Source organism: Phalacrocorax carbo, assembly GCF_963921805.1.
Source record: "Phalacrocorax carbo chromosome W unlocalized genomic scaffold, bPhaCar2.1 SUPER_W_unloc_7, whole genome shotgun sequence".
NCBI lineage: Eukaryota > Metazoa > Chordata > Aves > Suliformes > Phalacrocoracidae > Phalacrocorax > Phalacrocorax carbo.
The window spans coordinates 208,746-226,835 of NW_026990258.1; the positions used below are offsets into that span (position 1 = coordinate 208,746).

General features: G+C 33.5%; 1 protein-coding gene across 6 annotated transcripts in view; it reads left to right on the forward strand.

Annotated features, from left to right (window-relative positions):
• LOC135310905 (nipped-B-like protein) overlaps positions 1 to 18,090 on the forward strand; it is a 165,757-nt gene that overhangs the window by 122,580 nt on the left and 25,087 nt on the right. For all 6 annotated transcript variants that reach the window (XM_064440023.1, XM_064440022.1, XM_064440025.1 and 3 more), the window contains 18 exons: positions 1,502 to 1,699; positions 1,845 to 1,916; positions 2,004 to 2,093; positions 3,224 to 3,327; positions 4,871 to 4,957; positions 7,228 to 7,459; positions 7,766 to 7,917; positions 8,303 to 8,383; positions 9,407 to 9,507; positions 11,292 to 11,430; positions 11,646 to 11,728; positions 12,427 to 12,559; positions 13,472 to 13,615; positions 15,406 to 15,495; positions 15,742 to 15,956; positions 16,058 to 16,160; positions 17,084 to 17,182; positions 17,282 to 17,428. In XM_064440023.1, the coding sequence (XP_064296093.1) occupies positions 1,502 to 1,699; positions 1,845 to 1,916; positions 2,004 to 2,093; positions 3,224 to 3,327; positions 4,871 to 4,957; positions 7,228 to 7,459; positions 7,766 to 7,917; positions 8,303 to 8,383; positions 9,407 to 9,507; positions 11,292 to 11,430; positions 11,646 to 11,728; positions 12,427 to 12,559; positions 13,472 to 13,615; positions 15,406 to 15,495; positions 15,742 to 15,956; positions 16,058 to 16,160; positions 17,084 to 17,182; positions 17,282 to 17,428 (2,270 nt within the window). The remainder of the gene's footprint in view (positions 1 to 1,501; positions 1,700 to 1,844; positions 1,917 to 2,003; positions 2,094 to 3,223; positions 3,328 to 4,870; positions 4,958 to 7,227; positions 7,460 to 7,765; positions 7,918 to 8,302; positions 8,384 to 9,406; positions 9,508 to 11,291; positions 11,431 to 11,645; positions 11,729 to 12,426; positions 12,560 to 13,471; positions 13,616 to 15,405; positions 15,496 to 15,741; positions 15,957 to 16,057; positions 16,161 to 17,083; positions 17,183 to 17,281; positions 17,429 to 18,090) is intronic.

Below are 18,090 nucleotides of genomic sequence, written 5' to 3' on the forward strand. Positions count from 1 at the left end.
TATGAAATAGTGACTATTATAGAAGAAGAGAAATTTGAGTATCTCATGAAGAATCAGTTAAGATATGTAAAGTCTTTTCCTGTAAACCCCCTAATTTCTTCTCCAGTATGCTCCCTTCAGGTATCCCAGACAGCTCTCCATTTCAATTGCAGTTAACTCTCAACCATTTTAGAACTGACAGTGTTAGTAGCTCAGGCCTCGTGAACATGACTGTACTGCCTCCAGAAGCAAGTTATTACCTTAAACACTTGGACTACCTCTGTGCAGAAGTTTCATATTATGTTTTCAGAAGTGGGAGCCCTCTAGGGTACAGTGCAGAGCATTAGGATCACCACAGGTTCAGTGTTGTTGCTTTTATTAGTTCTGAGCCTAGGCTGACAATTGACTATATCCTGGTACTATACCAGGTGTGACTATATCCTGGTATGTTTCCTATGCTTCTCAATAAACTGGGGTTATGGAAAGAACTTGTCAGTTCTGTTCCAAGCATTCATACAGAACTGGAGCCAGTTTGCTCAGAAACAACCCTATATATAGTCATATCTCTCTAAACTTCAGGAGACTTGGGTAGAGACACGCAGATGTCAGGGTTGTTATATGCAAGTTCACAAGAATAATAAACTCTGCTAGTCTAGAGTGTAATGCTTTGGAGCTGTTTTGATCTTCACAGCACAGTCTGTGTTAGACATCTCTTTGCTAGCCCGCTTATTCTGTTACCTTAGATAATGGAGAGTTGGCTGATTTCATGGATGAAATTACCTCCCCCTCCATATCCTTTTTTTTTAATTACGTCTTAGCACCCTCTCCCCTTCAAGACTGTCTTTGAAAACAACAGAGAACTCTCCATTCCTACCCCCCAACAAACACACGCTATTTCCACCGAGTCTGTTTTTGTATAGAACATTTATCCCAGTTTTCTAATATTCAGTTGGAACCTTCTATGGTATATACTCTCTGCCTGGCCCAGAATTCTGACTCCAGCTTTCTCCTTTACACTGAATTTCCTGTGATATATATCAAGACAAAATTTTAGTTGTCTTGGCAAAACAGAATGTCTTTAAGCAACTAGGTTGCCAAGTCTCATTGGAACTTGCTGTGTTAGATGGGCAAAACAATCACCAAATTGGAATGTGGACACCTAGTAATAGTCGTAATAGTCACAATTTAGATAACTGAAGAAATTATCTGTGTTCTCTTATGAAAGAATGAAACTTATTTTGATTTGTTCTACTTTCCTTACTTTGTTTAAAAGGACAAATGCCCTGTAAATTTGTATTTTTAAATGTTTGCTGGTGTCTTTGCCAGTTTCAGGCACAGTTTTAATGTAATTCAAAAGAAATTGTTAGAATTACGCCATAACAGAATTTTATATGATAGTTTTAAGAGTGTTCACTTGTTTTACAGAACATCTATATGATAGTGTTTAACTTGCAAATGTATAATGCTGAGCTATTAAAAGTAGAATTTTTATACTTATAATAAAAATGCATTTCATTTCTAGCTTCTCGTAAAAGACATAAAAAGGATAGAGATGAAGCTTGGGAGTATGAAGAACATGACAGAAGAAGTTCTGGTGACCATAGGAGAAGTGGTTATTATCATGAAGGAAGGAAGTTTTCTGGTAGTGGCCGTTACCGTAATCGCAGTCCTGATGACTCTGATGTGGATGATTATTCTCCTCCTCCTAGCCTCAGTGAGGGTAACTGATTTTAAAAATTTTATTTTATTCCATAATACTAGTGCATTTTTAAAGGATATGTTAAACATTTAAAAATAAACATCTTTACGTGCAGTATTGAATATAAGTGTAAGAAATGTAAACAATCTTTTACTATCTTAATTAGTGGCTAGAAAAATGAAGAAAAAAGAAAAACAAAAGAAGAGGAAAGCTTATGAACCTAAACTAACGCCTGAAGGTAACTTTAGAAGATTTATTTTTTACAGTTTGTATTTTCTGTTTTATATATAAAATAATTGTATATACATTTCTCTTTTTTCACCAGAAATGATGGATTCTTCAACTTTCAAAAGATTTACTGCTTCAATAGAGAATATTTTGGAAAATTTAGAAGACATGGATTTTACAGCTTTTGGTAATATGTCAGAAATTTTCAAAATGCTTCCCCCAGTTAGAAACACAAGAAAAAAAAATTTGCATCTCAGTATTTTCAAACTTCCTTCTTTGTGATTTAATTGCCTGTGATACATGCTATGGTATACCGCATTTATATGGCTTCTACCTTGAGTGGAGGCCTTTACCTTTCCAATTTCACTTGCTGCTGCAGGAACAAGATCCTCCTCCTTCCTCCCTGCAGAATCCAAAAGGGACATAAATCACAATGAGACAAATAATAGTCCCCTGGAGTGAAAAGGGATACCTCTTTGGGATGTCATTAGGGTGTTTACTTCTGTCAAATATCTTTGTAAATAACACTAACGTAAGATGGTTCTCTTGCCTATAATGTCTGAGGCACATAATTTTGCATCTCTTGTGGCCTTTGGCCCAACAGTGCTTGATTATTCAGTTCAGCAGCAGAGTGCTTATGCATGAGGCACTGAATCACTGCATGCTCCTTATCTATTTCAGTGGAAACTAAGCCAGCTTAGCATAAGTGCCTGACGAAGTAGTTCAGGTTGACCAAAATTACTTTCTATTGAAATTGATAATGGAGCATTCATTAATTTTTTTCCTACCATCTTTGTCACAAGATTAGAACAAGGAGAGGAGCATAGCAAACGCATCACTACAGCAATGGTGTCTACAATCTCAGATTAAAAAGTGAAGTAATTGGTTCTTTCTATATGTCTTGTTGTAACATCATGGGGTTTTTTTTTTTGTAAGGGCAAATGTGATTAAGACGCAGTGTATCCCAAGGTACTTAATTTCCTATGTGTTTTTCATCTGTTGCCCTTCCCCAGATTTGAACTTTAGAATCAGGACTACAGTCATTTAAGATTTGTTTTACTGAAATGAGGGTTATGGCACAAGAGCTGTAATAAATGGATTTTGTTATATTTAAAATGTTTTTAATTTATGAATTTCAGTCATATTTAACAAGTAGTTGTTTTAACACAACCAAAAGTCGTCATCATCAGTCTTCATTAGATACTAGGTATTTAGAAAATCAGTTCTTTTTCTTCAGTTGGCTTTGTCATATTGGCTGTAAAATACTGGTTTCCTTGAAGTCCTACTAGAAATATGATTGGTAATTTTTTTTTTAAGGTGATGATGATGAGGTTCCACAGGAATTTCTGCTGGGAAAGCATCAGCTTAGTGAGTTGGGTAGTGAATCTGCAAAAATCAAGGCAATGGGCATTATGGACAAGGTATACCTTCATAGTATTTAACTCTCTTTGAACATTTAATTTTGTTAAACATACAAAAACTTGTGTCCTCTGTAATGTTCCATCCTCTTCAGGTGTGCATGTGACAGATACTGTGAACAGTTGTGCTTCTGCTGACTTAGCTGAAGTGCTTAAAAAGTTACCACGTCTTAACTGTTACTGTCTCTGAAGCTGAGACATTTTTGTTGAATGGTCCTTCACTGCGTTAGTGCTGACTCAGAGCACTATATGTCAGTAGGTTAAATATGTCTGAGCAATAAAATCTAAAATAATTAATCTGCTTTCACAAAAGCACATCAACCTATAGGCTTTGCTCCTTACAGCTAGTTTTGAGCAACCACAGTAAAACAGAACCTGCTGGCAAAAAAAAAAAAAATAATCCACCCTATCTGATATATGCTGTTAGTGTAATGTAAATGTATGATGTCCATCCAACATCACACTGAATTACCTACTTCCTTCCTCTCTCCAAAGAGCCCTTTCACACTTAGGAGATTTAATGCCCCAGGAGATAAGAAGATTAATTTTCTGTAGACTGCATATTGTGGTTTCTTTGCCATACTCTTCGGCTTCAGTTCAAGGGAACTTTCTGTTGGTATCACACCTCTAGAAACAATATTCTTGCTTTCCTTATTGTTCTAGAACTCTTGGCTTTGGGCAGTCTTGTGTTAAATTCTTACTCTGCCACATATTATACAAGTCACTCTGAAGGGTTTTCTTTAATCCAAGATTTAGATATTCCTCCTGGCCTTTTCTTCGATCTCCCTACCTTCCTTTTTAGTGTGTTATCAGCCTGAGTGTTTCTCTTTCCTGGTAGTTCTCACCCTTAACCTCTGTACCCTGTTTTTTTCATATACATACATACATGTATACATAAAATCGGAATTTTGTTGCTTCTAAAGGTGAGCACCAATAGTATCTGGATGAATGAAACTCACTCTCCTGGAGATTAGCATATTATACAGATTATTTAATTATAATTCTGTAGAACATCAGTAAGTGAGGTTGAGTTACTTTTTTTCAACATGTTAGTTTTTCAAATTAACACTGTTATTAAGAATATGTTTCTTTTTTATTAACACTCAAGTATCGGGAAATTTTATTTCTGCTTGTCCATAGAATTTGGATTTTCTCTTAATAAAGCTTTATATAGTCAGTTAGAATTTGTGATTGATACTTGGATTTGGTAAATATCTGTTTCTAGAAGCAAAAGTGTATAACTATACAACATTAATTACAGATATGCAGTTTTAAATACATTTCTATGGATTTTGCTGGTTGAAAATGGAGTTTAATTGCAGACTTAAAACATATTTCACTAGTTTAATTCTATTATCAGCATTCTCAGTTATGCTATGTCAGAGACCAGACAAGTCAAGATCCAATCCTTATCTCAGATTACTTAAAATTTAGGTTTGTCAGATTACATAACATGTTCTGTCCTTCATCCATGGACATTTTTTTCAGCAGTTTGGAAGCCTTTATGTTCATACAGTTGTTTGATGTGTTTTGTTTCTTGTTTTAGCTTTCAACAGATAAAACAGTAAAAGTCCTGAATATTTTGGAAAAGAATATTCAAGATGGATCAAAGCTTTCTACATTACTTAACCATGTGAGTTTCAAATTACATTGTTTCACACCATTGTGTAGAATAGGGTTTTCTTCAGTTGAGTCCCATATAGTGATAGTTTCAAATACTCTGTGTGTGTGTGAGAAAGGAATTTCTGATTCAATATGTGTGTGATTAAGAGATTGCCAAATTTTAAGATTTGAAGTAAAATTCAATTTATTATATTCTTTCAGTACTAAACATGTTTTACTATAGTACTGATAACTAACAGCTGTACTGGGAGCAATTGAGTTGTCTTTTGGCTTAATTTTAAATATTAGAGTTTCATCCTGAAGTATTAATGGTAACTGGTGTAACTTGCACCATTGAACTTTTTTTGCTATTTTTCTACATGTCCATAAAATATCTCTTACACAATAGAATAAGTATTACAGCTTTCACATAGAGCATACTCTTTTCCTGAGCATTAAGAACTGAGGAAGTGCTTTATTTAGGTCTGATCTTATGCTGCAAAGTTGAAGTTATCAAAGTAAACAAAATTAACAGGAAGTTTAAGAATTTTGGGTTGTTTTTTTTCTGATATACCTAAAACTACATGGGGATTTGGAGGTTTTTATGAGGCTGAGATGTGATATTACACATTTTATATATTTATTTATTTATTTCTACACTTTCTGGTCAAAACAATATTCTAGCAAGAATGGAGTTCTTGAATTTGATGGAAAAAAACCCTTGATCTGCAGAAATAGAGAGTAATTATGTATATTGGAAAGGAAGAATTTGAACTTGAAAATGAAAACCAGAGACACATCATTTGTACCTAGATATTTTAATCTAAATAGTTTTTTGGGTTTTCAAAGTTTCAGTATACGGTTCTGAATGTCTTTCGCAGTATGAAAAATAAGTGAAAAGAAGGTGCTGGTTTACCTGCTCTAATTCAATATGATTGATTCTTTATGCCATCGCCTTTAAAGTGATATTTTTTTCTTTTATCTTTTTGTAGTAAAACTCAAGATTATTAAGCGGTTAATGAAATTGCCCAATGATTGCAATTCAGAGACAAAGCTTTGATTAAAAAAGAAGTAATCTTTAGCCAAACAAGTTTTAGATTTTTCTTAAAAACCCATTAAACATGATTCAGGGCATTATGGCAAAGAAAGCCTCTGCTGAGGAGTAAGGTTACTTCTTTTACAGTACAGTGAAAATATCGTACCTCCGTGTCAAGATATTTTTCAGAGGTAGATTGCACTTGCAGATTCTTTTTATTTCCAAGATTAATGAGCAAAGAAAATAGAAAAGATTTAAAACTACTTGGATTTTTGTTTTGGGTGGGTTTTTTTGGGGGTGTTTTTTTTTTTTTTAAGTCTCCTTTGTGTAAGTAACAAATGATTTAAAGACATTCTATGCGATAAATTTACTGGGATCTCCTGATTTGCAGATTTCTGTTGATTTTATATATATATATATATAAATAAAATATATAATGCACTGTGATAGTTTTAGATTCTCTTACCCCAAAGGGAAAAAGTTGATATGGTTTCACCAACCCCTTATTTTTACAAGGAAAGCCAACAGTGTTGAACTGTGCTGTTACACAGGTAGGAAAGATTCTTTTTCTCTGTAGGCTATATCTGTATCAGAGAAGTTATTAAAAATTCCACCTGGTTTTGCTATTCATAACATTATTACTATATTTCAGTAGTGCTGGGTGGTCACAATTAACCTCATGTATGTTTGGTTTTATAACTTGTACAAACAGATTCTATACCCTGTGCTAAATCTAAATGGTCATATTTGATAAGACATGTTTTAAACCCATTGATAATAGATGAGTCGGTCTGCAGAGAAAGTTGTATTCTCATGAGTTTTGTGTGACTTAACAGTCTTTTTGTGTAAGAATTCCCTCTAGCGGCAAAAAATTATACTGATCAAAGCAGCAACTGGTGTGCATAGTCCACTGAAGAAAACACTAGATGAATGAGTTTAGATTTTGATTAAGGTACATAATTTTTAAGTAGAGAATGTGGCAGTCTTCCTTCATAGTGCTTCCCAATGATAGACAGAAAGTTTTTTTGTGTTTTACCAGAATACAGTGAGATACTAAAGACTTGTGACTTAGGGTTACAAACCTGTTGCTAGTAAAAACAAATATTAGTTGATTTCTAAAACAAACTATTTTTGTATCATAAAGGAAATAAAACATTGTGTGTGTGTGTGTGTATGTAAGTATATTAAAATAATGTTATCTTTTAGTGGGTAAGTATAAAAATTTGACTTGTTCACACTATCTTGTTTTTTCTTGCCTGTTACAGAACAATGACACTGAAGATGAGGAGAGATTATGGAGAGATCTTATTATGGAGAGAGTGACAAAATCTGCTGATGCTTGTCTTACTGCTATCAATATTATGACATCACCAAATATGCCTAAAGCAGTATACATTGAGGATGTAATAGAAAGAGTTATTCAATACACAAAATTTCATTTGCAGAACACTCTCTATCCTCAATATGATCCTGTGTATAGAGTGGATCCTCATGGTGGTTAGTATGCTAAATGTTTTGCATTTAGCATTTTGTTGTCATATGCATACATTTAGATGTGGGTGTCCAACTTCAAGAACTGTTTTAAAAATCTTGGATCCAGAATTGAGAGCAATTATGAAAATATGAAACTTTTGCTTTTCAGCTGATTCTACTAAATAGTTTTTCTTCTGTAAGCAATTTCATTTATAAATCTGTAGCCATGGAGTTGTTTTGGGGACATTTTTTGAGGAAGATGATCATCTTTCTAATATTTGATGCAAGTGAAACATTGAAAAATTAATAAAGAAATTTTTTATTCTCTAGGTGGTGTTTTAAGTTCAAAAGCAAAACGTGCCAAGTGTTCTACCCACAAGCAAAGAGTTATAGTGATGTTGTATAACAAAGTTTGTGACATTGTCAGCAGTTTGTCAGAGTTGCTAGAGATACAGCTTCTTACCGATACAACTATTCTTCAGGTAAGTTTTATCAGAATAATTTCTGTCTGAGAATGTTTGTTTTTATTTTCCCAGAGAGACTGTAAAGTGTGATTGTCTCAATGACATGAAGTATGAAATCAGTACAAACTTTTGAATTATTAACATCAGTGACTAGTTTGTTGTGTAGTATGTAATCTGCAGAAGAGCATTTAATGTTCAAATCTTTAATGGCTTTTATTGTACACTTAAGAAATGTTTAACCTGATTGTATTCAAATATCCTTTAATAACTCTATTTGCAAATAATATGAAGTAATACATGTTGTTGAATACCTTACCTGCTGAATGAATAACCTACTTGTGAAACTGCATAAATATCAGTTTGTTAGTCAAATATACTTACAGTAACTTCTTTCCATTGATAGGTATCATCTATGGGAATAACACCATTTTTTGTAGAAAATGTCAGTGAACTACAGTTGTGTGCCATCAAATTAGTGACTGCAGTAAGTAATTTTTAATTTGCAGTTTCATGTTCCTGTACTTCTGAGAGTTATTAGGGCATTTACATAGGCTGTATTTTTGCTGGTAGAGAATTAGAGTTTAGAACTAATTTTATTCTTGCATGTTTTTACAGTTTGGTATCATAATCTTGGAACAGTATTAAATCTGTCTGAGCTGCTCCTATTTGCAGAGTACTCTATAGGAAGAAATAGCCTACTTAAGACAAGGAATTTACTTAATTTTGGTTAAGTTGTTTAAAGTGTAAATACAAACCACCTGTCCTTTGTCTTAAGGAAAACCATATTGTTAAGATTTCTTATTTCCTTTGTTAAGATTTGGATTTATGCAATGGAATAAGCTACAGAACTAGTAGGATACTTCTATATAATAGAATAAGTCCTTTTCCTCATGGGGCAGATAAAATATTATTTCAGGAAAACTGCAGTGCAACACAGATGTGCTTGTTCAAGTGGAAGTTTTCCATCTTTGTAAGGATGAGGTACTCCAGTATTTATAAAAGTAATTCTGCCTAAACAAAAGGAGAGGCAAATTCTACAGTCCTGATCCCGTAAACTGAAAGAACGTTTCATATCAGGCAAATATTAAAGCTTAGGATATGAAGTAAAACAATTTTCTCAAATGTGCTCTAAAACCGTATATGTGTTTATGTTACCATGGAGTTTTGCTCTATACTGGAACCTGAAAGCTTAGCATTACACTGTTTGTCTGTCTTAGTGTATTGTACCATTGGCAGAAATTTTAAAAGCATACAGTATTTTTAAGAGCTATTACACATTTACACTATCTGAAGATTTTTAAAGATCTATATTTGAAAAAGTTTTTATGTATTTTATAAAGAAATGCTTGCTTTGAAAAAACAAAGCAATGCATTAAAAACAAGGTATGCATTAAATATAATTTATTTAAACGTCATGTAAAGTGTATTTTTTTAACAATCTATTTACCAAGCGATAGTTTATGTAACAGTAAATAACTTTTTTAACAATCCTGTAACTGTTGAATAGGTGTTCTCCAGGTATGAAAAACATAGACAGTTAATACTAGAAGAAATTTTCACTTCCCTTGCAAGACTACCAACTAGCAAGAGGAGTTTGAGAAACTTCAGGTAATTTATGACATAGAATGATAATTTTTAGACAGTAGCATTTACAGTTTTGTAGATGTAGGATTTTAGGCTTCAGTTTTAACTTCTTTAAAAATCTGTGACTCCACAAGCTACGCTTTGTTAGAGGTTGATTTTTCAAAACCTCTACAGTGAGAGCAGAATTGCCTGACAAATTGATTTTATAATAATCAGTTTCTTATGCCATCATATTTATGCCTGCTTACAAAAATAATTGAAATATCTTATTTGTCTCACTAAGGATGTAAATGAGTGTAATGTTAGTGTGCATTCAGAGGTTTTTGTTGGAAAATTCTTTCGTTCTGTTTGTTTGGTTTTTATATAATTTCATCATTGCTAAAGCTTAATAGGAAAATTCTGGCTGAAATTCTTTGAGGACACGCTCAGAGTACTTTTTTCAGGAAATCAATCTAATACTCCTTTGAATGAGTTTTATTTAGGAACTACTCGGTTCACTTTAGCTGTCTTAAGTACTTCAGCTGGATTTCAGCGCATCTTCTGAATAATAGTATAGGTTCCAGTTCAATTTGAGAAAGAATCTGACCTGAACTGGATTTCAGTTAAAATTGAGGTTGGACACTTGAAATTATTCTAAAAAATTTGTTGTTGGCATTGATTTTGTTCCTTGCTTGCATACATCATTTCCCTGGAGACAGACAAATTGTCAATTAAATACGTTGTCCGATCCAGGGTGGATGAACAGGAAATATCCAGGAGAAGAAATTCCCTGAAACTTTGAATTTAGCAACCTTAATGTTAACATGAGTGCTTGTTCCTAGTATTTCCTTGTTTTGGTTATAGACATCAGAGAGATCTAGCAAATAGAAAGGTGGTAGGCATAGGAGCATAAATGGTAGATACCCTTTCTGAATTAGGACCTTTACTAGAAGAAAGTCACTCTCAAGGCCACGACTGCACTGTTTATCTCTAGAGTCTTAGCTCTGATCTGTTGAAGGACATTCCTTGTCTGTGGCTACAGTCATGAAGGGTACAGCTTACCTAAAATTTGATATTAACATATTTTCTCTGTATAAGTAGTCAAAGATAACTTCATAAAGATGATAATTGCAATGTTTTGTTCCCAGTTATTATTTTGATAATTTGGGGAGAATTATGTCAGAGATTATCACCTTTTCATATCATTAAGGGTAGCATTTAGTGGTGTTGATGTACATATGGGTAGTAAACACCGTACTATTTGTCAGGTTAAATCACTTGGAAAGGGAGAAATGTGAGGTAGAGTGTATTTGTACTGGTCATACAAACTTAAAGACGCTGTTGCATGCTGAAGTTTATAGTCTGTTATGCTACCTGAGATTACCATAGGTGTAATTCTTGTAGAAGTTAATCCAGGTCATGGTCACTATTTTTGCTTGTTTAGAAGTCCTGCACATTTCACAGACATTAAATAAGTAATAAATTATTAGGACAAGTTCAGTATTTTTTTATGTTGTAAAATGTTTTTTATGTTATCATGTAGGTGTTTGATTTATTAAATATTTCTGACGATTTTTCAGCTGCTGAACTTCGCAGATACTATGATAGCCCATCTGTGAGCTGTTTCAGTTCATCTCTTTGGCCTGAGAATAATACTGGTTTTGTTAGACCAAATCTTTCATTGGATAAGAGAGAAGCAAATGACTAGATAAACATCTAGAACACAGATTTATAGCTGTGTTAATTTTAGATGTTATTTAGGACCAAAAATTTCTGTTTTGTCTTTTTTGTTTAGTTTTAGTGTTAATGCTGTCTTTTCTTGTTAACAGGTTAAACAGCAGTGACACTGATGGAGAGCCTATGTATATTCAGATGGTAACAGCACTAGTTCTGCAGCTTATTCAGTGTGTGGTGCATTTGCCATCAACAGAAAAAGATTCTAATTCAGAGGAAGAATCAAACAAAAAAGTAAGTTTGGTTTGGGGTATTTTTTGAGAGCAAGCCATAATTTTTTGGTTTTGTGCAGGAATGATTTTGTAAATATATTTTATGATGGTGCTCTAGTAATTAAGCATTGTAATTTTATGTCTGCTGTAATTATTTGATGAATGAGAAATGCTCATCTGGAAATCACGTTTCTGTGTATGCTAAAATATGGGAAAAATAAATCTTGTTATTTTTAGGTGGATCAAGATGTGCTTATTACTAACTCGTATGAAACAGCCATGAGAACAGCACAAAACTTCCTTTCTATTTTCCTTAAGAAGTAAGTACTCTGTTGCATTCTTTAGTGTATTGATGAAATCAGCTCTGAATAAAATCTGTCACATCTTAAGACAAACCAAACCACTTCAATGCTAAATGCCTACTAATAAAGTTACTTATAACAATATACTTTCTAGATCCCTAAGGGAACTATCTGGACAAAAATTTTTATGGAACATAAGTTTTTTTACACATTTAATCTGTCTGATAGTTTCTGTAGGATCCTTTTATCAGCGGTCTTTTACTCATCTGAAGCATGGAAGAGAAGGCTGAGTAAAATATTTCAGTGGTAAAACCAGATTCTTTCAGTCATCAGAATGACAAAGATATAAAAAAATTACTTTCATTTAGATAGTTAGGAATGTCAATAGCTCGGGGTGGGGTGGGGGTGGGGGTGGGGACAGGGATGGGACACACCTGAATAACCGAAGGATTTGTAACAAAAAGTCCTGAGGTTTTTATCGTGTTAATTTCTACTGTTAAGGCAAAAGGCTATTTATGAGCCATCTAGCCATCTCTCTGCATATTTCTGATATCATTAAAGTTAGGGATGCCACATATAAGTGAAACACTGTCTGGTATGTTAGGATTGCATAAAACTGGTTTTCTGGTTAAACATAGGATTACTTCTGTTTACATCAGAAGAAAATCTTAACTGGCTCTTAAATTCACTTACAAAATGCATTTTCTTTCAAACAGGTGTGGCAGTAAACAAGGGGAAGAAGATTACAGACCACTGTTTGAGAACTTCATTCAAGATCTTCTTTCCACAGTCAATAAACCAGAATGGCCAGCTGCAGAGTTGCTACTTAGCTTATTAGGAAGGCTATTGGTAAGGGTTTCTTGTTTTTTAACTATTATATTTATTTATTTATTATTACAATGAAGCTTGTTTATTTCAGCTCAAACTATTATAGGAATGCTTTCTCATTGTTGACACACATGCAGCATTTAAGGATTTTCTTATATGTATCACTATTATGTAATGCATAGAAAATAAAATTTAGGTCAGATCATTGATATGGAAGTTAGTAAAGGTCATATGTATACAGTTTCTCATAGAAATACACTTCTCCTATTCCATGACATTTTCCACATTAAAAAAAAGTTGTCATATAATATCTAATTAAAGTGTAGATATTAATTGGGAATAAAGTCAGACTAATAGATGTAATTATTAATCTTAAATACTTCTCTGGACTATTCCTTTAGCACAGAACCTGAAAACAATTAAATAGTTTGGTCTTTTACCAATAATAGTACATTTACTTCTGGAATGTGACATTTTATAGAATGTCAATATTTTCATTAATGTGTTTTTTGAGTGTTGTTCTTCAGTATTACAATATAATTAACACAGTAATTTGAGCTGTTTCTTGGAAAAATATTTTATGGCCCTGTTCATGGTAAAATGTAGCTTGCTTTCTTTGTTTGAATAATGAGGAAGTTGCATAAAGGTGCTTAAGATCTATGCTGTTGCAAAGGATATCTGCTCTACTAGTTGTCCAGTTTATTTTATAAAATATAAATTAAAAAAAAAAACTCTAACAGGCATATTTGTAGAGAGAGACACCCAATAAAGGGAAAAACATTAAAGTAAGGAGTGTATCTGTGATATTACATAATTTTATGCACCATGGAAGTTAGGTAGATTTTTTAATAAGGTCAAGCAATGTCTTGTGAGAAGAATCTCAGCTGCATAAATAAAAATTTTTTTAATAACAGTTTATTCTGCTTTTCTTAGGTTCACCAGTTCAGTAACAAATCTACAGAAATGGCATTAAGAGTTGCATCACTTGACTATCTTGGAACTGTAGCTGCAAGACTGAGGAAAGATGCAGTCACTAGCAAAATGGATCAAGGATCTATAGCCAGAATCCTCAAACAGGTTTGTGAGAGATCCTGTGCCAGCTGGATTGAGATGTATCCATTTAGAAATTTAAGCATTTTAAAGATGTGTGGAGAATGAGCTTTTTCATTGTTGTTCAGATTTCTGAATCAAATCTACTCAATTTATAAGTATTGCATTTGTTAATTCATGTCTTTCTCACACCATCTTCCTAGTGATCATATTAAGTGGTTAACTACAGTGGTAAAACCAGTTTTCTTGTGACAATATAGAGGGAAATAATGGAGCGACAGTTGGATTCTGTCTTAAGAGGCCTTAAAAATAGATATGTATGTGCATTTGCTACTGCAAAGTGGTAATTGGGCTTATGGCACTCATACAGAGGCTTTAGAGAGTTAAACTGTGAGGCATATAGGGCTTATTTTATGTGATGTAGCTGGTCTTGGGGTGGGGTTTTTGTGTTTTTTTGGTTGGTTTGGGGTTTTTTTTTGTTTTTTTTTAACTGGACTTGCATATATCTTTCATTAGCAGAAATGCAAATATGCATTCTCTAATGCTGCTTGTCTCCAAATCTACAAGGGTGACAGCAGTTAATAAAGCAATGTATGCATTTGGGCTCTCTATGGTACATAGTATGATGAGAAAACCTCAGGTCTTATGTGTCCTTTCAAAAATGGGGACTTGCACATTTCTTATGGATGCTGTACATTTCTTTCTGAACTACTAATTATTCTCAGCATGATTAGATCTAAAGGGTGGTTTATGCTTTTGGTTTTACGCTATCTTGTAGATGTTGAGAAAGTTAGTTTCTGATTCATTAACAAGTTAATTGATACTGATTTATTCTCTATAACCCCTATGCGGGGAGAAGTATATTGTCTGATGGTCATATACAAAAATCATTGTTCAGTTTACATAGGGTAGAACTATTTAAGATATCAGGATATACATATGTCCTATAAAATAGCCTCTTGGAAAAAATACATTCTGTTTTTAACATTCATACAGTTTAGATATTTACAAATCTGATAGTCTCCAGCACTAGTTCTCAGATTAATATTTCATATGTAATCCTTTTTGTGCATTTTAGAAGTGCTTCACAGGAAAATTAAAATTACCGTATTCTGTGGATACGCTTTATGCACTAGGTGGTGGTTTTATAAAATGTATGTTTGTTCTCAAGCTTTTTGACTAATAGATAGTTGAGTCTCAGAGAGCATGATTCTTTAGTGTTAGAGCTCAGAGGTGTTTGGGAACAACCTCTGTAAGTTCTTTACTAGATGGATTGAGCATACTTGCTGCACTTTCTCTGTATGGATGCTTTATCCCTGAAAACAGTTATACCAAATATTTTGCATGTGTTTTTACTGTTGTCTGTGTTTCATATTTATTTTCATTTGACTTTTTTGCCTTTTATCCCTTGTTCACCTGAGAAGTCACTGTTTTAGTATTTAATATTGATGAGAGAGCTAACGATGACTTTTATAGCTTAAACCTTGTGTTGGTCTACTATGTGTGATTTCAGCACTTTTTTTCCTCAGGGACAGAGGGTCCTCTTCCAAGATCATAGAATGAAAATTAATCAAAACAGTCAGTCTGTTTTAAAACCAGTCTTATTCTGCTGTTAATCTTTTTTAGAATTTGGAGTCACAGTCTAATTTGGTTTAGTCCGTATAAAGTTTAGAAGTAATTGATTAAAAATTGTTAGTTTTATTGATAATTGCAGAACATAAACTTCAGTGTATTTTATATGTGGATATGCAGATTTTCAGATGATAATTACCACTGTGCAATATTCTATTTTATAATTATCTTTCTATTTCTGATAGGTTTCAGGAGGAGAAGATGAAATTCAACAGCTGCAAAAGGCTTTGCTAGATTATCTGAATGAGAACACAGAAACTGATGCATCATTAGTGGTAAATTTCAGCTTTCTGATGTCAAGTGTATATAAAAATAATTTCAGTAGCATGTACTGAATAAAATTATTTTTGATCATGCATATTAGTGCTTCAATTAAATTGTCACCCTAACGTATACTGTTGATTGTGTTTTCCAAAATAGGGTTGATGCATTAGACTCACTTAATCTCATTATAAATTATAAATTTCACTCTTCTGTATCTGTTGGTTTTGTTTTCTGTGTATCCTCCTGTATTTCTCCAGTTTTCTCGGAAGTTTTATATAGCACAGTGGTTCCGTGATACAACTATGGAGACAGAAAAAGCAATTAAATCTCAGAAAGATGAGGATTCATCTGAAGGAACTCATCATGCAAAAGATGTTGAAACCACAGGACAAATCATGCATAGAGCGGAAAGTCGCAAAGCGTTTCTTCGCAGCATAATTAAAACTGCTCCATCTCAGTTCAGTACATTAAAGTACGTTTCAGCACCACTGATTTCTTTAGTAACCATGCATTTGACAATTTTAATCATTTTTTTATAAACATGTCCTAATTAAAACATTGGATTTGTTGCAGGATGAATTCTGATACTGTGGACTATGAAGATGCATGCTTGATTGTTCGCTACTTGGCCTCTATGAGGCCATTTGCCCAGAGCTTTGATATTTATTTGACACAGGTAAACTGTGCTGGAAGTCTTAGTACAGTGAAACAGAGGTGGTTTCTGATACCAAACACTTTTGCAGTAGTGTGCAATATCTGTTAATTGTTGAGCACAGGTATTTAACAAGCCATGATAACACCATGTGCTTTCATATTCTGTATTAAGTGCCTATATTTCTTGCATGCCTTTCATATGTCAAATTGTGCATACATTATTTTATTTGTCTGTATGTATATGGCAAAATCATTATCTTAGATGTACACAGTAAAAGGATAATTACAAAATGTTGAAATCTTTTTTACAGTTTCTGTAAGATGCGTGCTCATTTGCTAACATTAACTCATTAAATTGATCTTAATTTGATTTGAAAATACATGCCAACTTGGTCAGTTGCTTGCAGCGCACATCACTGTCACTTTGGAAGCTGTTGTTTGACCAGTGTGGTTTCTTTCCTTTTTCTGGGAGAAGAGCACTAACCATGTTGTCATGGTGACATGTTTGAATTCCAGTACTGATTTAGTTTAGTTTAGGTTGTGTTACTTATATTGATCTGCATACAGGGCCATTCTTAAAATTATAGTGCCCAAATCCAACTCTCCTGTTGAAAGAACCATGGTGAAAGCCAGAATTGAATGGCAAAAGTAGAGTTTAAAATGAAGGGACTTAAAGTGAACATGTGGACCTTGTGTAAATCCCATTTGGACCAGTCTTAGAGATGTAGCAAATCCTAGTAAATATCCATGCTCAGTTATCAGTGCCACGGAACATCACTTGCATGTACCTTTTTACTGTCTGAAAAGATATATGCAATTTTTAGTAGACAGATATTCTTATTTTAGTTAAATCATTTACATGTTATTCTGCTGCATTTTTGCCTGTTAAACATTGTTTGCTACCTTCCCAAAGCAATTGAATCTTTGTTTTTGTTCTCTTATTAGATTCTGCGTGTACTTGGTGAAAATGCAATTGCTGTTCGAACAAAAGCTATGAAGTGTTTGTCTGAGGTTGTTGCTGTAGATCCCAGTATTCTAGCCAGGGTAAAAAAAATAAAATCCTTTGTGCACATGTGTTTTTCTGTCATGCTTGAAAGAAATCTTTATTTCTTATTTTGGATCTGTTTTATTTGTTCTTTTTAGCTGGATATGCAACGAGGTGTTCATGGACGGTTAATGGATAACTCCACTAGTGTACGAGAAGCAGCTGTGGAGCTGCTTGGCCGATTTGTCCTCTGTCGTCCTCAGCTTGCTGAGCAGTATTATGACATGCTGATCGAAAGAATATTGGTACGGTGACTTGTGATATTTATGATAAGTGTCATTGGAAAAATTTTTTTCAACTGAGTTTATACATTTAATGATATGGAATGATGATCCCAAGAGTAAATTATATCTTATTATTTTAATGGGGAGCATCGTGCTTTTAAGACCAACCTTGTAAAATGCATCACTTGTTTCCAGTGAGACTTTGTTACGTCAAAAGGTAAATATACATAGAAAGTTGTATTGCATCAGAACCAGGATTCCTCTATTAAGGCACAAATTAGGTGAAATGAAGAATTTTGCCACATCTCTGAAGTCTGAGATATGGGTCATTGAGGGCAGTTCCGTAGTGTAGGTGATGAAGAAAGATCTACAACACAGTAATCTAAAGCTGCCATTTGTAATCCAAAAGAAAAAAAGGTAAAACTATTGTTTTTCTATGCTGTGTTTTAGTGTTTTAAAAGGCTTCTTATTAGTGTTTTTGTATAAAAAGCATTTTTTGTCTGGGTGTTCAGATAAAATACAATGTTAATTTAACGGTAAGATAACGCTAGCTTTTATCATCCATGTCGGGTTTTTAGTCAAATACTACTAATTTTCTATAGTTACATGATAAAACACATTTCTGAAGGGTTTTGGAGATCTGCATATGAGCATGCATGAAGCCATTTATCCCGACATTCAGA